The sequence below is a fragment of the Rana temporaria genome, chromosome 1 (assembly GCF_905171775.1).
Source record: "Rana temporaria chromosome 1, aRanTem1.1, whole genome shotgun sequence".
Lineage (NCBI taxonomy): Eukaryota > Metazoa > Chordata > Amphibia > Anura > Ranidae > Rana > Rana temporaria.
The window spans coordinates 396,507,250-396,526,647 of record NC_053489.1 but is presented as its reverse complement, the minus strand read 5'-3'; the positions used below and the strand labels follow the sequence as shown (position 1 = coordinate 396,526,647).

At 44.3% G+C, this 19,398-nt stretch overlaps 1 protein-coding gene across 1 annotated transcript in view; it reads left to right on the top strand.

Annotated features, from left to right (window-relative positions):
* Positions 1–18,421, top strand: part of FKBP8 (FKBP prolyl isomerase 8) — a 130,883-nt gene extending 112,462 nt beyond the window's left edge. The window contains exon 9 of the mRNA XM_040322838.1: positions 16,718–18,421. Coding sequence (XP_040178772.1) covers positions 16,718–16,804 — 87 coding nt within the window. The 3' untranslated portion in view covers positions 16,805–18,421. The remainder of the gene's footprint in view (positions 1–16,717) is intronic.
* Positions 18,422–19,398: the final 977 nt, after the last annotated feature.

Below are 19,398 nucleotides of genomic sequence, written 5' to 3'. Positions count from 1 at the left end.
GTCCGCTCGGGGAGCGATCCGGGACCACGGCACAGCTATTTGTTTATAGCCGCTCCGTCGCGATCGCTTCCCGGAGCTGAAGAACGGGGAGAGCCGTATGTAAACACGGCTTCCCCGTGCTTCACTATGGCGGGGCATCGATCGTGTCATCCCCTTTATAGGGGAGACACAATCGATGACGTCATTCCTACAGCCACACCCCCCTACACTAGTAAACACACACTAGGTGCACCCTAACTCCTACAGCGCCACCTGTGGTTAACTCCCAAACTGCAACTGTCATTTTCACAATAAAGAATGCAATTTAAATGCATTTTTTGCTGTGAAAATGACAATGGTCCCAAAAATGTGTCAAAATTGTCCGAAGTGTCCGCCATAATGTCGCAGTCACGAAAAAAATTGCTGATCGCCGCCATTAGTAGTAAAAAAAAAAAAAATTAATAAAAATGCAATAAAACTATCCCCTATTTTGTAAACGCTATAAATTTTGCGCAAACCAATCGATAAACGCTTATTGCGATTTTTTTTTTACTAAAAATAGGTAGAAGAATACGTATCGGCCTAAACTGAGGAAAAACAATGTTTTTATATGTTTTTGGGGGATATTTATTATAACAAAAAGTAAAAAATATTGCATTTTTTTCAAAATTGTCGCTCTATTTTTGTTTATAGCGCAAAAACTAAAAACCGCAGATGTGATCAAATACCACCAAAAGAAAGCTCTATTTGTGGGGAAAAAGGACGCCAATTTTGTTTGGGAGCCACGTCGCACGACCGCGCAATTGTCTGTTAAAGCGACGCAGTCCCGAACTGTAAAAACACCTTGGGTCTTTAGGCTGCATATTGGTCCGGGGCTTAAGTGGTTAAAGGCGTGATTTGTTTCTATGTGTACATAAGTGTTAATATTATGTTTGACTGGTTAACCACTTAAGGACCGCCTAACGCCAATATACGTTGGCAGAAGGGCACAGGCACATACAGGTATGTCGCCTTAAGAGCCCAGCCGTGGGTCGCGCGCGCCAGCGACCCGGTCCGAAGCTCCGTGACCACGCCTGCAGAACCGATCGCCGCCGGTGTCCCGCGATCGTGTCACAGGAGCTGAACGAGGAGAGGTGAGAGTAAACGCACCTTCCCCGTTCTGAGTGGCAGTGTTACTGATCGTCTGTTCCCTGATATAGGGAACGACGATCAGTGACGTCACACCTACAGCCACGCCCCCCTACAGTAAGAATCGCTCCCTTAGGGCACACTTAACCCCTTAGTGTCCCCTAGTGGTTAACCCCTTCACTGCCATTGTCATTGTCACAGTAATCGGTGCATTTTTATAGCACTTTTCGCTGTGAAAATGACAATGGTCTCAAAAAGGTGTCAAAAATGTCTGTGTCCTCTATGTCAGTCATGAAAAAAAAAACACTGATCGCTGCCATTACTAGTGTCAAAAACATGTAGAAGAATACATATCGGCCTAAACTGAGGGGAAAAAAAAAATGTTTAATATTTTTTTCTTTGGGGATATTTATTATAGCTTTTTGTTTATAGCGCAAAAAATAAAAACCGCAGGGGTGATCAAATACCATCTAAAGAAAGCTCTATTTGTGGGGGGAAAAAAGGTTGCCAATTTTGTTTGGGAGCCACATCGCACGACCGCGCAATTGTCGGTTAAAGCGACGCAGTGCCGAATTGCAAAAACTGGCCAGGTCCTTTACCTGCATAATGGTCCGGGTCTTAAGTGGTTAATGTTGTTTGGTGACACACAGGCTGCCAACTAGCCAGCATTTTTGTTGTAGACAGACAAGGGATGAGTCCTTCATATGACACATTTATACATGTTTGTAAATTTCAGCTTGCAAACAGGCGAACAATGGATAAAAGGGTGACCGCATAATAAGGAATCTGGTAGCTCCATCTTCTGGCTGGAAAGAGCACTACAGAATCCCATTTAAAAAAAATTCTTACCGTACTTAAAAAAAATTAAATATATAAAATGTCCATGATAAAAATAGAAAAATAAATTATGCACAGATCCACTGTTCATACTCTTGGCCTCCTAATGATGAAAGTAACAATAAACCTTAATGTTTGAATCCAGTTTGCAACTTAGGCATGTGCTAGTAAAACTGTATGTCTTTGGGAACTGCTCAGTTTTTGCAGGTGAATGGTTTTGTTTATGAGAAATTGGACCTTCATTCGGTGGTACATCTTAAATGATAGCTTATGATTTTTTGTATTGTGAAAGGAAACCTGGCCCAAAATAGTAACAATTTATAATTTTTTTAATCTTTAGTTGCATATTTCTTTCCATTGCCATGACCAAACAAAATCTCCTGTAGTTTAGGGCCATACTGCATTATTTGTTTGTACCTATAGTAGGGCCCAGAAACAATGGTGCGTATTTTGTTTTGAAACGAACATGGCGCTGACATTTATTATAAAACCTTTATCTTAATTGTACGGGACACAGGATTCTTATTCAGAACATGGGTTAAATGCAGGCTACCTTCAGGTAACTGTAAACTGGATTTTTTTATTTTTTCTAGGACTGCCTCTGGTGCAAACGTGTATCACCTGCCTACTCTGTGAAACTCCCAGGTTTATCTTTGACCTGTTCTCTGGAGAAGTATTTTTCTTCTTAACCACTTCCCGACCGCCGCATGTAGATATACGTCGGCAGAATGGCACGGACAGGCACATCAACGTACCTGTACATGCCTGCCTAGACGTGGGTCGGGGGTCTGATCGGGACCCCCCGCGCTACATGCGGCGGTCGGATCCCCTCGGGGAGCGATCCGGGACGACGGTGCGGCTATTCGTTTATAGCCGCTCCGTCGCGATCGCTCCCCGGATCTGAAGAACGGGGAGAGCCGTATGTAAACACAGCTTCCCCCTGCTTCACTGTGGCGGCGCATCGATCGTGTCATCCCCTTTATAGGGGAGACACAATCGATGACGTCAGTCCTACAGCCACACCCCCTACTGTTGTAAACACACACTAGGTGAAGCCTAACACGTTCAGCGCCCCCCTGTGGTTGACTCACAAACTGCAACTGTCATTTTCACAATAAAGAATGCAATTTAAATGCATTTTTTGCTGTGAAAATTACAGTGGTCCCAAAAATGTGTCAAAATTGTCAAGTGTCCGCCATAATGTCGCAGTCACGAAAAAAATCGCTGATCGCCGCCATTAGTAGTAAAAAAAAAAATAATTTATAAAAATGCAATAAAACTATCCCCTATTTTGTACACGCTATAAATTTTGCGCAAACCAATCGATAAACGCTTATTGCGATTTTTTTTTTTTTTTTTTTTTTACCAAAAATAGGTAGACGTATCGGCCTAAACTGAGGAAACAAATATTTTTTAGATATGTTTTTGGGGGATATTTATTATGCAAAAAGTAAAAAATATTGAATTTTTTTCAAAATTGTCGCTCTATTTTTGTTTATAGCGCAAAAAATAAAAACCGCAGAGGTGATCAAATACCACCAAAAGAAAGCTCTATTTGTGGGGAAAAAAGGACGCCAATTTTGTTAGGGAGCCACGTCGCACGACCGCGCAATTGTCTGTTAAAACGACGCAGTCCGAACTGTAAAAACACCTTGGGTCTTTAAGCAGCATATGGTCCGGTCCTTAAGTGGTTAAACCAATACATTTGTTTTTTTCTTCTGATGCTTCGATCAAGTTATGAATGGTTATTTTCTAGCCGTTTCTGGATTGGTAACCCTCTGTGTTTACCTTGGGGATGGTAAATAAGCCATCTGCTTGTGCCCATTTTCCTCAGCCGACACCCGGCTGTAGAGTGATGAGGTGTTCCTCAAACTCCCCTCCACTGAACAAAGTCGGCAGTGACAATGATTTCAGTTAGAGGTCGACCAATATGGGTTTTTCTATGGCCGATATTTTGGGCCGATTTTTATTTAATTCCCCCCCCCCCCCCCCCATTTTGTAAAATGTAACAGTTTTGTTAAATAATAAAGAAGGGATACAGAAAATTGCTTAAATTAACCATTTATTAAACAGAAGTACACAACACGCTTTCAGTCAGGCACATGAATGTAATTTAGATAAGCAACTTTGTATCTTAAAAATACACAAAAACAGCTGAGGTAATCAAAACTTTTGAATTAAATCAACAGCAATAGATAATGGCTATTAACCACTAGCAGGTGAAATTTCTGCTTCCGGCACTGCGTCGCTTTAACTGACAATTGCGCGGTCGTGCGACGTGACTCCCAAACAAAATTGGCGTCTTTTTTTCCCACAAATAGAGCTTTCTTTTGGTGGTATTTGATCACCTTTTTTTTTTTTTTTTTTTTTTTTGCGCTATAAACAAAAAGCGACAATTTTGAAAAAAAAAAAAAATGTTTTACTTGTTGCTATAATAGCCCGACTTTAAAAAAAAAAAATTTCTCAGTCTAGGCCAGACCTGGGCAAACTACGGCCCGCGGGCCGTATACGGCCCGGCGGACCTTTTAATCCGGCCCCCCCGCCGCCGCCGAAATCGCCGCCGCCACGTTAATCACCGCGGCGGGGAACATTATAGACAGCGTTCGTTTGAACAGCTGTTTTCCCCGCCGCGCATAGACACTCCCCCTTGGACGGATCTGTCCAATCGCGAGCAAGGGGGAGTCGCATAGACACTCCCCCTTGCTCGCGATTGGACAGATCCGTCCAAGGGGGAGTGTCTACAGGGCAAGGGAGGGCTCTCGCCCCCCCCCTAGAAACCAGTGCCAATGTCATGATTCTCGGCAGGAAACAAGGCGGCATCACAGCGAATGAAATTAGAGCTAGCTCCACTGACAGACGGGGGCGATCGGGGGAGAATTACAGTGCAGACAGCTCACGGCTCTCCTCTCCCTGTCACAGCGCCGCTGCAGAGTTCTCTGGTAAATAGAGCCGTGGCGCTGTGACAGTGAGAGGAGAGCCGTGAGGTGTCTGCACTGTATATCTCCCCCGATCGCCCCCCCCCTCCCTGTCAGCGGGACGGCACCCCCTGAAATCTAACAGCGGATGGCCGGTGAGTGCCGTGGATGGGTGAGAGCTAGCAGGCCAGGCCGTGGGCAGCTGGGTGGGCTGGTGAGGGAGCGAGTGACATAGTGTGCGGGCGAGTGACAGCTAAAAGTGCGGGCGGCTCCGCTGACGGGTGTCAGGTGATAGAACTTGTGGGCTGGGCGGATTGGCTTGGTGAGTGTCTATGCCTGAGCGAGTGCTGGCCAATCAGCGAGCTGTTAAGCGGGAGGGAGCAGAGAGATTACATCATCTCTCACTGCCCGCCCAGCAGCCCCCTTCCTCTCTGTGTAGGCACCGCGGGAATTTAGAGAGTTTAAATAATTTCTCTGCTGCCTGACATTGCTGACAACCCTGGTCCTGACTCTGGGACACAGCAAGGGACAATTGGAGCAGGCAAGTGACAGTCCGGACCGCAACATGTGACAGGCGATGTGACAATCCACAATGTGTGACAGGCAACGTGGCAAGTGACAATCCACAATGTGTGACAGGCAACGTGGCAAGTGACAATCCACAACATGTGACAGGCGACGTGGCAAGTGACAATCCGCAACGTGGCAAGTGATAAACATGTGACAGGCGATGTGGCAAGTGACAATCCACAACATGTGACAGGCAACGTGGCAAGTGATAAACATGTGACAGGCGATGTGGCAAGTGACAATCCACAACATGTGACAGGCATTGTGGCAAGTGATAAACATGTGACAGGCGATGTGGCAAGTGACAATCCACAACATGTGACAGGCAACGTGGCAAGTGATAAACATGTGACAGGCGATGTGGCGAGTGACATTCCACAATGTGCGACAGGCGCTGTGGCAAGTGACAATCCACAACATGTGACAGCAGGCAACGTGGCAAGTGACAATCCACAACATGTGACAGCAGGCAACGTGGCAAGTGACAATCCACAACATGTGACAGGCGACGTGGCAGGTGACAATCCACAACATGTGACAGCAGGCAACGTGGCAAGTGACAATCCACAACATGTGACAGGCGACGTGGCAGGTGACAATCCACAACATGTGACAGCAGGCAACGTGGCAAGTGACAATCCACAACATGTGACAGGCGACGTGGCAGGTGACAATCCACAACATGTGACAGCAGGCAACGTGGCAAGTGAAAATCCACAACATGTGACAGCAGGCAACGTGGCAAGTGACAATCCACAACATGTGACAGGCGACGTGGCAAGTGACAATCCACAACATGTGACAGCAGGCAACGTGGCAAGTGACAATCCACAACATGTGACAGGCGACGTGGCAAGTGACAATCCACAACATGTGACAGCAGGCAACGTGGCAAGTGACAATCCACAACATGTGACAGGCAACGTGGCAAGTGATAAGCATGTGTCAGGCGACGTGGCAAGTGACAATCCGCAACGCGTGGCAGGCGATGGTGGCAAGTGACACACTCGGGTCTCCAACTGTTTCTGCATTATGGTGAGTTGAACCATTTAATTTTGTATAACTATGTAATAATAGAAATAGGTCCAGTGATGCAGGATGCTGTGTAATGTAAAGGGGTCCAGAGGTGCAGTTGTGGAGAGGGGGTACACAGTAGGACAAAGAGATATTGAAAGATGCAGGGGGCACAGTGGGGTGTTTTTAAATTTTAACGTGGGGGGGTAGCTTTTAACCCCCGCTAGCAGTCAATGAAAGGGTAAAATGCGACTGTGTATCGCCGCTGCTGAAGCGCCCCCCCCCCTGAAAAAGTTTCAGCGGACGCCCATGAGTCTGTGCCACCATAAATTGTCGCCACTGTGCCCATCACACGCAGCCACTGTGCCAATCACACCCAGCCACTGTGCCCATCAAACGCGGCCACTGTGCCCATCAAACGCAGCCACTGTGCCAACACACGCAGTCACTGTGCCATCAATTGTTGCCACTGTGCCCATCACACGCAGCCACTGTGCCATCACATGCAGCCACTGTTTAATCAATTGTTATTGATTAAACAGTGGCTGCCTGTCCCCAGCCTTTGTCCCCCTCACCCCTCCTGTGCCATGTCCCCAGCCTCTGTCCCCCTCCTGTGTCATGTCCCCAGCCTCTGTCCCCCTCCTGTGTCATGTCCCCAGCCTCTGTCCCCCTCCTGTGCCATGTCCCCAGCCTCTGTCCCCCTCCTGTGCCATGTCCCCAGCCTCTGTCCCCCTCCTGTGCCATGTCCCCAGCCTCTGTCCCCCTCCTGTGCCATGTCCCCAGCCTCTGTCCCCCTCCTGTGCCATGTCCCCAGCCTCTGTCCCCCTCCTGTGCCATGTCCCCAGCCTCTGTCCCCCTCCTGTGCCATGTCTATAACAAGTACTCGTACCAGTTGTCCAACAATGATATTTACTGCTTTTTATAAAGAAATACAATTGATTTTATGCAGTATTGAGTTTAGCCTTTTGGCCCGGCCCTCCAAAATATTTTTAGTTTCTCATGTGGCCCCCTCGAAAAAATAATTGCCCACCCCTGGTCTAGGCCGATACGTATTCTACATATTTTTGGTAAAAAAACAAAAAAAAAATCGCAATAAGCGACTGGTTTGCGCAAAAGTTATAGCGCCTACAAAATAGGGGACAGAATTATTTTGTATTTTATTTTTTACTAGTAATGGCGGCGATCTGCGATTTTTATTGAGACTGCGACATTATGGCAGACACATCGGACACTTTTTTTGACACATTTTTGGGACCATTCACATTTATACTGCGATCAGTGCTATAAATATACACTAATTAGTGTATAAATGTGACTGGCATTGAAGGGGTTAACACTAGGGGGTGAGGGAGGGGTTAAATGTGTCCCCTTTATAGTGTTACTAACTGTGGGGGAAGGGGACTGACTGGGGGAGGTGGCCGATCTGTGTCCCTATGTACAAGGGACACAGATCGGTCTCCTCTCTCCCTGACAGGACGTGGATCTGTGTTTACACACACAGATCCACGTCCTTGTCTCTGTAACTGCCGATCCCGGGCGCCTGGCGGACATCGCGGCCGCCAGGCACGCGCATCGGCATCTCTGTGATGAGGCGGGCACGCGCGCCCCCCAGTGGCCAGGAAGAGTGGAGGCCGTAATAAGACGGTGTTTTAGAGATTTAGAGCCACCCTGCGGCCGTACAAAGTCGTACAGCCGTTGGGAAGTGGTTAATGAGGCAAGTTTGTAAACAATACAAAAGTTCACATTTTTCTCCAGTGAGCCTGCTCCTCTTCTTATAGATCATCCCAATCTCCCTGAACACTCTTTTACTGGGAACAGAAGAGGCAGGTGGACAGAGAAATTTTCTTGCCAGTGGTGCAAGGTGGCACAGGCAGGATGCATTCTGTTTCCACCATTCTAGTGGCAGACCAGTCTGTCGGTCTATCAGTGGCTCTCGGAGGTACTTCTCCAACTGCTCGGAAATTAAGTGCTCGTCACTCTTCAGCAGGAGTTCCATGAGCCCCCAAAATGTTTTCGTACATTTTCTCCAGAAGACCAGAGGGACTGGGTTCCTCCTTCTCCTCTTCTACCCTTGTCCTGGTCCGTTCATCTCCACTGCTTGGACACAATGGCGTACTCTTCTCGCAGCCAAGTTTTTGCTTTGCTCACTGTGTCCCCTGCAAATACATGGCTCTTGTACCGAGGATCAAGCAGTGTTGCCAGCATCAAACATTTGGTATCCTCTATCTTTGAAAATTGTCTCTCCAAGCTTTGCCACATGGTTTCCCTAAGTGTTTCTATCCCCCTTGTGGTGTGACCCTCTGCCTGAAGCACCATCTTCAGCACAGCTATGCATGGGATAATGCAGGAGATGGGAGGCCTCTGCCTTGCTGATATCCAAAGTCGCTTCCTCAATAGGGCCCAGTGTATCTATCACATTTTGAGATGATATCCCATTGTTCTGCTGGAGGTGTGGTAAACTTGCCATGTTCTGCTACATATAAATTCAGGGCATGCTTCTGCTCCAGCATCCTCTGCAACATATGTAATGTGGAGTTCCAGCGGGTGGGAACATCCTGAATGATGCTGTGCTGGGGGAGGCCAAGATCTTTTTGGATTGCTCCAAGATGCTGCTTTGCAAGCAGAGTGGCTAAAGTGTGTAGCATAAGTTTTTAATTTGGCAATGATATCACCCACTACTCGCTGACTGCTGATGCCCTCTTTCACCACAAGCTGTAATGTGTGTGTGCACTGCAGCTTAAAGCGGGGGTTCACCCTTAGAGGGCACTTTCTCCCCTTAGATTCCTGCTCGTTTTCTCTAGGGGAATCGGCTATTTGTTTTAAAATATGTGCAGTACTTACCCGTTTACGAGATGCATCCTCTCCGTCGCTTCTGGGTATGGGCTTCGGGAATGGGCGTTCCTTCTTGATTGACAGTCTTCCGAGAGGCTTCCGACGGTCGCATCCATCGCGTCACGATTTTCCGAAAGAAGCCGAACGTCGGTGCGCAGGCGCAGTATAGAGCCGCACCGACGTTCGGCTTCTTTCGGCTACGAGTGACGCGATGGATGCGACCGTCGGAAGCCTCTCGGAAGCCTGTCAATCAAGAAGGAACGCCCGCTCCCCAAGACCCATACCCGGAAGCGACGGAAGAAGATGCAGCTCGAAAACGGGTAAGTACTGCTCATATTTTAATACAAATAGCCGATTCACCTAGAACGAACGAGCAGGAATCTAGGGGAAGAAAAAAAAAATGTATTAAATGGGTGAACTCCCGCTTTAAGTTTGGTATATTTGCCAGTCTGAGGCCTTTAATCATGTTGGCACCACTGTCTCGCAGCACAAGCACCACTCTCTTGGTTGATGTCCCAATCATTGAGCATGCTAAGAAACATCTTCCTGATATAGTCCCCAGTATGGGAGCCAGACATGGCCTTGACATTTAGAATTACTTTCCTTTCCCAGTTACGGTCTATAAAATGACATGATGGCTCATAAGCTATTCTGTTTCTCCAGACCAACAGTCTGTTGTGAAGGACAAATAGGGGCCAGCATTCTCTGTTGCAATTAGTGTCTTAATTCGCTGTGTAACCTTTTTTTACACACTGTCCAGCATGTCTGTGCGGTAGTTTTTTTCACTTTTGATTGAATATCTTGGTTATATTGTTGCCAGCAAGCGTTGGAAGCCAATATCTGCAACAACTGCAAAGGGCTGGTTGTCTGTGGCAATCATTTCTGTGATTAGGGTATCAATTTTCTTGGACCGGGGATCAGTATTTTGCCATTTTCTTTTAGCATCAAACAACTGTACTACAGTGGGCTGAAAGTTGGATGAAGAAGCAGCTGCATCTTCTTTCTCCCTCTGTGCATCTTTATAAGGTTGGAGGTGGTGGACTTTCAGATGATTCCTGATATTTGTGGTATTTTTAGCCTTCGCTTTTTCTGCTCCCATGCTCTGCAATTTCTGGCAGATATTGCACTTGGCCTTCCCTGATGTTGGCTCACTGAAATACTGCCATACTGGGTTTGATTTCTTTTCAGCCATCAGACTGTAATTTTTAAGATAATTATTCCTTTTAAAGGAGGGGCGGCTGGTGCTTAATTTTTTGGGGGGTGCAAACTGAAAAGAAAAACCCCACCAAACGCAGCCACTGACTGTGCCCCATCAATTGCCACCAGTGTGCATTCCCCGCCCGGCACTTGCCTTGTCTCGGTGGGGCAGCGGGTCACGGCGGCAGTGTCCTCCACAATGTCTTCTCCCGTCCTCTGTATAGGCGTCCAATCACAGCGCCTGTCGTTTCAGCCAATCAGGTGACGGGTAACAGACCTGAGCACCTGATTGGCTGAGAGGCAGTTTAGTGTTAGGAAAGCAATTCATTTGCTTTTTTAACACAACTCTGAGTGAACAGCGAGTGCCCAGCTTGGGGCACGCTGTTCACCTTTTTGGATGCCTATTAGAGCCTATGGCTCTAATCGGGTGCTTCCAAAAAATACCACGCCGCTATAATTCAGGTGCCTAGCCGCCTGACAAGGGGCCGGTAGTGGCAACCATAGATTCATGCATTGCATGAGAAGTGACGAGAGATGGCGGCGCTCGTGTGCCCCATATGGATGCAGCGCCACTGGGGTACAAAGAGGTGGCTGTGGAGGAGGGGGGTACAGAGAGGTGGCTGTGGAGCCACCTCTCTGTACCCCCTGCTCCACAGCCACCTCTGTACCCCCCCTCTTCCACAACCACATCTCTGTATCGGGTGGGGATGCATTGTGGAGAAGGATGGATGGTGCACTGCTGGGTGTGGGTGGGGATGCGTTGTGAAAAGGGATGGATGGTGCTGCGTTGTGGAGGGGGATGTGTGGTTCTAGGCGTGGGTGGCACTGCGTTGTAAAGAGGGATGGGTGGTGCTGCGTTGTGGTAACGAAGATAATTGATTTGCAGTGCAAAAAAAAAAGTGCAATATATTTGTGTGCACTAAAATACACTTTGTTAGATTTTTTTTTTTTTTTTTTTTTCCTGAAAATATGCATTTGATAAACAGTTGTACACATGTTGTATGAGGCTGCTGTGTTAATATCGCCTGGCGACTCCAAAGCTATCTCAGGGTGCCACACCCCTCTAATCCATTTCACCCTCCCTCAAGCCTAATTGTAGAGGTCGCCTACCTCCTATAATTTAAAGTGGTTGTAAAGGATTTCGTTTTTTTTTTTTTTTTTTTTTAAACACAACTAACATGTTACCTTACCTGCTCAGTGTAATGGTTTTGCACAGAGCAGCCCTGATCCCCCTCTTCTTGGGTCTCGTGCTCCTTTCCTGTGCTCTGTGTCCATTGACACACCTAGCAGGGCTCGACCCTCATCCCCCGCTCTCTCCTTACTGGCTCAGTGGCTGTTATTGACAGCAGCAGGAGCCAGTGGTTCTACCTGCTGTTTCTAAACCTATAAGGAGACAGAGACCCGGGAGAGCCACCACTCCAAATGCACAGCGCTGGATCAAAATGGGGCTCGGGTAGTATAAGGGGGGGTCTGGAGGGGGCTTCATACAAAAGGTGTTTTAGCTTAATGCATAGAATGCATTAAGGTTAAAAAAATTAACTTTGAGGTTTTAGAACCACTTTAACCTTGTGGGAGGTCGAAACACATTAGAGGAGCATGGCATGGGAGGAGACAAGCTGAAGCCAGTTTCCTTAAAAGTTTACCTGGCTGATGGTGTCCGTTTTTTTTATCTGTTGGATAGCTCCTCTTAAGGACCTTCTCACGGGGAGAAATGACAGCTCTTGGGCACAAGGGAGTTGGGACAAAAGAACTGAATAACATGCATTTTGCATATGGCCTACAGGAAGCTAGAAATGCTGTTTAGGGGGATAGCTGTTTCCTTGTCCAAAAGTAATGTCTTATGACACTGGTCCCCTCTTCTGACTCCTAACGCCCTCGCTGGCATGCACCATGCCACCTGTCTGACAAAAGCAGATTTCTCTGCCACTTTGAATTTTTGGGAAAACTTTTGACACTTGGGACCTTCAATTTCTAGAAGCCAGAAACTCTACATGTCATCAGTTTACCCTAACTGTTCAAGAATCAGAGGTAGAACCTCCTTTACTTGAGGATATTATGGAGGAATGTAACGAGGACCCTGATTTTGTAGTGGAGCCAGCAGAGGATTATTCACAACAGTGCTCATCAGTGCCACATTAGTGCCATCAGTGAAACTGGGAACTGATGAGGGTGCACTGATGGGAACTGATGAGGGTGCGGTGATGAGCCACTGATGAGCACTTACTTATGGGAACTCTAGTGGCACTGATGAGGGCTGTAGTGGTACTGATGGCACTAATGTGGGGTGTTTGCTTTCCAAAATGGGGTCACTTTGTGGGGGTTTCCATTGTCCTGGTGCTCCAGGGCCTTCAAAAGTGTAATAGGTGGTTGAGAGATTAGATGTGTAATTTATGCTCCTAGAACGCCTGAAGTTGCTACTTCAATGTTGGGCCTCTGTATGTGGCCATGCTGTGTAAGTCTCACACATGTGGTATCCCCATACTCAGGAGGAGGAGCAGAATATATATATAGTTTGGGGTGTTTGGGGTGTCATTTGTGGAATGTGCATGCCACGTGAGAGAAATAACCTGTTATAATGACAATTTGGTGTGAAAAAAAAAAATCTTAATTTTGCAAAGAATTGTGGGGAAAAAATTACAACTTCAAAAAAATGAACTATGCCTCTTACTAACTACCTTGGAATGTCTACTTTCCAAAAAGGGGTAATTTGGGAGGTATTTGGCTTGTTAGGGTCTCAAGAAATGAGATAGACCGTCAGCACATCAGGTGTGATCAAATTTATACTTTTTCAGTGATTGGCACCATAGCTTGTAGACCCTATAACTTTCACCCAGACTAAATAATAATCACTAATTTGGGTTATTTTTACCAAAGATGTGTAGCAGTATATATTTTTGCCCAAATTTATGAAGAAAACTTATTTTTTTTACAAAATGTTCTGTCTTTTTTTCATTTATAGCATAATAAACCAGAGGTGATCAAATACCACCAAAAGAAAGCTCTGTTTGTGGGGAAAAAATTACGAAAATTTCATATGGGTACAGTGTTGCATGACTGAGTAATTGTCATTCAAAATGTGAGTGCACTGAAAGCTGAAAATTGGTCTGGTTAGGAAGGGGGTTTAAGTGCCCAGTGGTAAAGTGGTCAAAGCTGTCTTTGTGGGATTAGTAACCTGACTCAATCAACCACCCCTCAACATGGGCCCTTTGTTTGGGGGGGGGGGGGTTCCAAGTAAACCTAGTGACAGGATGGAGTTTGTTATATATGGTATATGCTATTGAGATCAGAAATCTGATCCACAAATATTACCTACTCTTAACAATTGCCTTGTTAAGGTGTGTGCATGCATGGTCTGAGTGTGATGCAACTGCTCTTAAACAGACACTGTTTATTTTTAACATGATCTTGGTGTTGGTGGTGGGTACTTGGTCTTGGCCCCTTTGTTGTATTGACATATTTTTCTAATAAAATGTATCCCTTATTAAGCAGCATGGTCTGCCTGTGTCTCTTCATAGTGGGAAGTGTACCAATTAGAGCAGTGGTTCTCAACCTGTCTAGTGCCGTGACCCCTTGATAAAATTTCCCAAGTTGTGGGGACCCCTAACAGTAAAATTATCTTCTTATTGTGGGTTGTTGGCACCCAAGTTAATACAAGCAATTTGAGCCCCTAACCCACAGATATTTAGTGCTCACTGAGTCCCTTCCACTTCGCACAATATTAAAACCCCTTATAGTGCATTTTAGGATGTACCACTCTCTCTTTGTTCTCCTTTCTTTCCCTTTTATCTCTCTCTCCTAATTTCTTGTTTGTTATCCCCATCCCTCTCTAGACATCTTTCTTGTTCTTTCTCTTATTCTTTCTCTCCCTTTTTCTTTGTTCCTCCCCCTCTTTTCCTCTCCCTTCCATGTATTCTCTATTTTTATTCCTTTTACTCCCTGGTGGGGGAGTATGGGATTAGTGGCAGTGCTGGCGGGGAGTTGGGATCAGTGGCAGTGCTGGTGGGGAGTTGGGATCAGCCAACTTAGGTGCTCTTGATCAAGGTCACCTGCTTATATGAGAACTGTAGTGGGGACTTTTAAAGGCCACTCTAATCACAGGTAGTGTTACTCACTGTGTCTGACTTTGTGATTTCTCGTAGCAGTGACACCTATGCTAAAATCAGCAGATGGGGTCTCCTCCAGCCCCTCCCACTTCACATTTCACAACTAAATGGGCGGCTGTGAAGATGCTTAGTGGGTGGCCGCAGGCTTTGGTGACCCCTGGAAAATCCTCATTGGACCCCCAAGTTGAGAACCACTGAATTTACTGAAACTTTTTTTTTTTTTTTGCACAGGGACAAAGTAGTCTTAAGACCTAATACTTAATTTTTTCCTAAGGTGGTATCTCCTTTCCACCTCAATATGGAGCAGTACGCAGTGAGGGAAACATGCGTTTTGCGTGTGTTTTCCGCACTGCGTTTAGAATACATTTGGTGTGTTATCTGCTTTGAGTGTCAATATATTCTCCCAACACCATCAAAAACACAGATGTCAAATGCAGTTAAATGTGGCATGTAAGGGGGCGAGGAGTGGTTTAAGCGAAAGTTCCACTTTTGGGTGGAACTCCGCTTTAAACAGCCCAATATTGGCTATAGAATTCACTCACTGCTTTTCTGTCATTCCCAAGGAAGGCAAACCTAATGGTGAACTCTGAGAGACTAGTTCTTCATAAAGTCTGCCTGCCTTGATTGACAGAAAAGCAGTGGGTATATTCCAAAGCCATTAGCTGTATGTTCAATGGCTATGTAATCCACCCACTTCTGTCTGCTGTCAATCGCAAGGAAGCCCATACAGTTTATGTGGTGCCCAGGAAGAATGCCCACTTCTTTGATGCCACATATAAATTATTTGTTATGCAGTTGTAAAGGGCTTAAAGCCATCCTCTTATGCTAATGAGAATCAAGCTATACTTGTATACTAAAAATATCATAAAACATCAGCAGTTTTAATGCTCTCAACCTTGAATTTGTGTCCCTAAGGTATATTTTACAATCTCAAAATATTTTATTTTCCTACAAAATTTGACAAGTCTTTTCACTTGTTACCATGAAAATGTGGTAATTGAAATTAGTCAGTTTGAGAAGAAAAATATGTTATGGATATAAACACAAATGGGGGGGGGGGGGGAAGCATATTAAGTTTAGAAACTGACGTTTCGATCATTGACTTTCAACTTTCAAGTTGTGCCCCATTTCAATAGTCTGAGTCCCAAACTTGTCACTTTTTTTTATTTTTTTTTATTTTTTTATTATTGCTTTTAATTTGATGGTGGTCATCAGAATTCTATCATGTAACTTTGTGTCAAGCTTCAGCTTATAAACAGGGTTTGAATTTCTAGCTGATAAACAGCATATGTGCTAAATGTATTTTGATACATACCCAGTATACCCAAGTGCCTCAACAGTATCTTCATGCTCTGCATTGTTTTACGTTCTGAGTACACCTTTAGCTTCCATAGTCCATTCTAGCATTGAAGCGCTTGCAAGGAAAATTGGTGACATGCACCAAGCAGGGATAATAGTTATCAGCAGTTCTGGTTGTTACTGTGGTAAAGTGGCAAAAATCTTTCTCCATTGGTACTGGCTGGGTGTGAGTAGTTCTCAAATCAAGTGCTACAAAATGTTATATCAGAAAATAAGGGGTAGAATGATACATATATGGTATTTGTATAAGCAATGTTACTGGAGGCCACATTCCAATCTCGACCCATGAGCTCAAAACATCATGCCACTAGATCGATGAGTACCATTTTATTTTTATTTACCATACATTTCGCTTGTAGATGGGTATTGTGCTTAATAATTTTTCCTGTTTTCTGGTGAAAGATTAAAATCTTTCAGCCTTTTCATGTTTTTGTCATCGGTTTTCTTGTTCAGATTGTCTCATTTTCTGTTCCAGTTACATTTCTCACAGGGACAGAAAGGGAGATGAATTTAAAATGTATTCTCAACTGAGTAGTAAGTGATGGGAAATTCCCAAATAGGGGACCTGTGTTCCAGTGACGGCAGTCAAATTGGGTTTCCCTCAGTTTGTGGAGATTTTTTGTCACTTGTTAAGTCCCTGGGACAAGAAAAAACTGACTGTAATGTTGTTAAAAAATAAATGGTGGAAGCCGTTTTATAAAGGGGATGTTGAAGGAATGCAGTCATAAGCTCCAGATATAACCTGTACAATTAACATTCTTCTGTTTTTTTTTTCCCACACAGTCTATCTCTTGGAAGTGGCTTTTTGGGGCAACAGCCATAGCAATAGGGGGTGTAGCCCTTTCAGTTGTGATAGCGGCCCGCAATTAAGTAACCATAATGTGCTCATGAGGATGGAAGCCATTTTGTGAGAGAAGATCTAAAGGCATCAACAAGTCTCACTCTACCCAGAAATTTCTTTCCAAGGTGCAGTGTACAATCTGAAATATATTGTATGTAATATTCATATATATATATTTTCTTAACAAATGGATACACATTTTCTCTTCAATTACTGTGAAAAGGAGTACTCTTTTATGGAGTAGGATAGAAGCGATAAGATTGCACGCAAAATTGGCTGCTGTTTAAACTTTTATTATGGATTCTGTTATGTGCACTGTAGTACTAAACTGGACAGAGACTATCTTCAGACAGGTATCCGAACCTTAAATTGTATTTATATTAACCTCATGTCCTTTCAAATGCATTTTCCAAAAATGTTTTCAAGTATGTCTGCAGCTAAACACTGCTTAGACCATTGTTCTCCTATTATCTACAGTGTTCGGCAAGCATTGTTAATGAGCTATTTTTTGTCATACATCACTTCTAAATGACCTGCAGCTTATAAGTTTAACCGGTTGACTTGTTTGACTACATTATGGAACATTAAACAAATGTGGGCATTTTTTGTTAACTGATTTCAATACTTGCTAATCCTGTAAACCAGAAGTTTGTTCAAGTTTGGGTAAATGTTAACTGGTTAGTAGGAAGTACAGCACAAGTTAAATAAATATGGGAGTCCGGTTTTGAGGATGTTCAGGTTTCCTGAGTAATGTGTTCTGCATGAACTGTAGATTAATGTCTGAGCATGTCAGTTTTTTATGTGAAGAACCTTTTCCTCCATGTAATGTACTTATTACATTGGAAGCTTTGCAACATGAGGACCAGAAGCACATTTAGTGGACCACAGAGGCTACCTACATTCTTCCTCCAATTTATGAAATGATCTCTTTTAGAATGAATCTCAACCGTTTTTGTTTATATATGCTACAGTGGGGACCATCCATAAACTCTGGCAGTCTCTTCAGGATCACCATTGTACTCTTCTTCGCTAATTGGTGAAAATGATTTTCAGTTTGTGTCCATTTTAAAATGTGATGCTATTTCTACTACATTTAATTCTCGGGCAGATATAGATGCATTGCCATGTGTGAGGCAATTCGGAAAAAAAATATTGTTTCTATTCGTTAGGCTTTTCAGGCTAAAGCCATTTATGTTAAATCAAGGACCTTGTACCAGAAGATGCCTGTTATATTATATTATATTATAAAAATTAGTAGAGGTATTTAACTAGAGATCATCTTGTATTTGGATCATTATTGTCAATATGTTGGGATTTTGCTGCCCCATACTGTGCAATGACGCAGCATTCAAAGTAGCAAGGTTGTGTAGCAGATATCAAAAAATGTGAAATAAATGAGTAGAAGAGCAACTAGGAAAAAGGCAATGCTTTGTCATGCATGGAGTGTTGGCCAGGTTTTGATGAAAAGCACTTCCACCTATGTTCCAACAACATGGTCTGTTTAAGAGCACTTAGTCACTGGAGCTGGTGATTATTGGTACATGCACTAATGACTCTTTTTAGAGCTTTTAAAGCATATGTCGATCTAAAGAAAATATATTGTTTTAATTTTACTGGTGAATAAAGATGATTACATTGTTTACTCATTTTTATTTTTTGTCTTGCCTTTACTTGTTGTGTAGAAATATCTTAATGGACAGCTGAAGATTCTTCTGATCTACACATCACACACCTGTTTTTATTATACACAGTGCTTGGTAAAGTGTAATTTTGTTTTTCAGGCTATATACAATGACAGCTTTGTGGACCTGTCATGTTTTCTAAAGTGTTGATACTAATGAGAAAGTTTAACGCTAGATTGTACTGCCTGCAAGCTTCTGACTTCACATAAATTCCTGCTTGAGCCCAAACATTTAAGATTAAATTTTATGTCCAACCAACTATTTTTTATCAGTTATACAACATACAATGCATTAACCTTAATGCTTAATCCTTTGGTCTCTGTGACTTTACTCTTAGCTGGTTCTCTACCTACTTATCCAACCGCACCTTCAGCGTTACTTACAACTCTACTTCCTCCTCTCCTCTACCATTCTCTGTTGGGGTCCCCCAAGGTTCTGTTCTTGGACCCCTCCTATTTTCAATCTACACCTCCTCCCTGGGTCAGCTGATAGCCTCCCACGGCTTCCAATACCACCTCTACGCTGATGACACTCAAATCTATTTCTCTGCCCCTCAACTCACTCCTTCATTTTCCTCACGTATCACTAATTTACTATCAGATATATCACTTTGGATGTCACGTCACTTCCTCAAACTCAACCTATCCAAAACCGAACTTATCATTTTTCCTCCCCCACGTGCCTCTTCCCCCTGATCTTTCTGTCAAAATTGATGGCACAACTATCAGCCCATCCCCACATGTCAAGGTCCTAGGAGTAGTCCTGGACTCTGAACTGTCCTTTAAGCCCCATGTTCAATCACTGTCCAAATCTTGCCGCCTCAACCTCCGCAACATCTCCAAAATACGCCCCTTTCTAACCAATGACGCCACAAAGCTCTTAATTCACTCCCTGGTCATCTCTCGCCTTGATTACTGCAATTCCCTTCTCATTGGCTTACC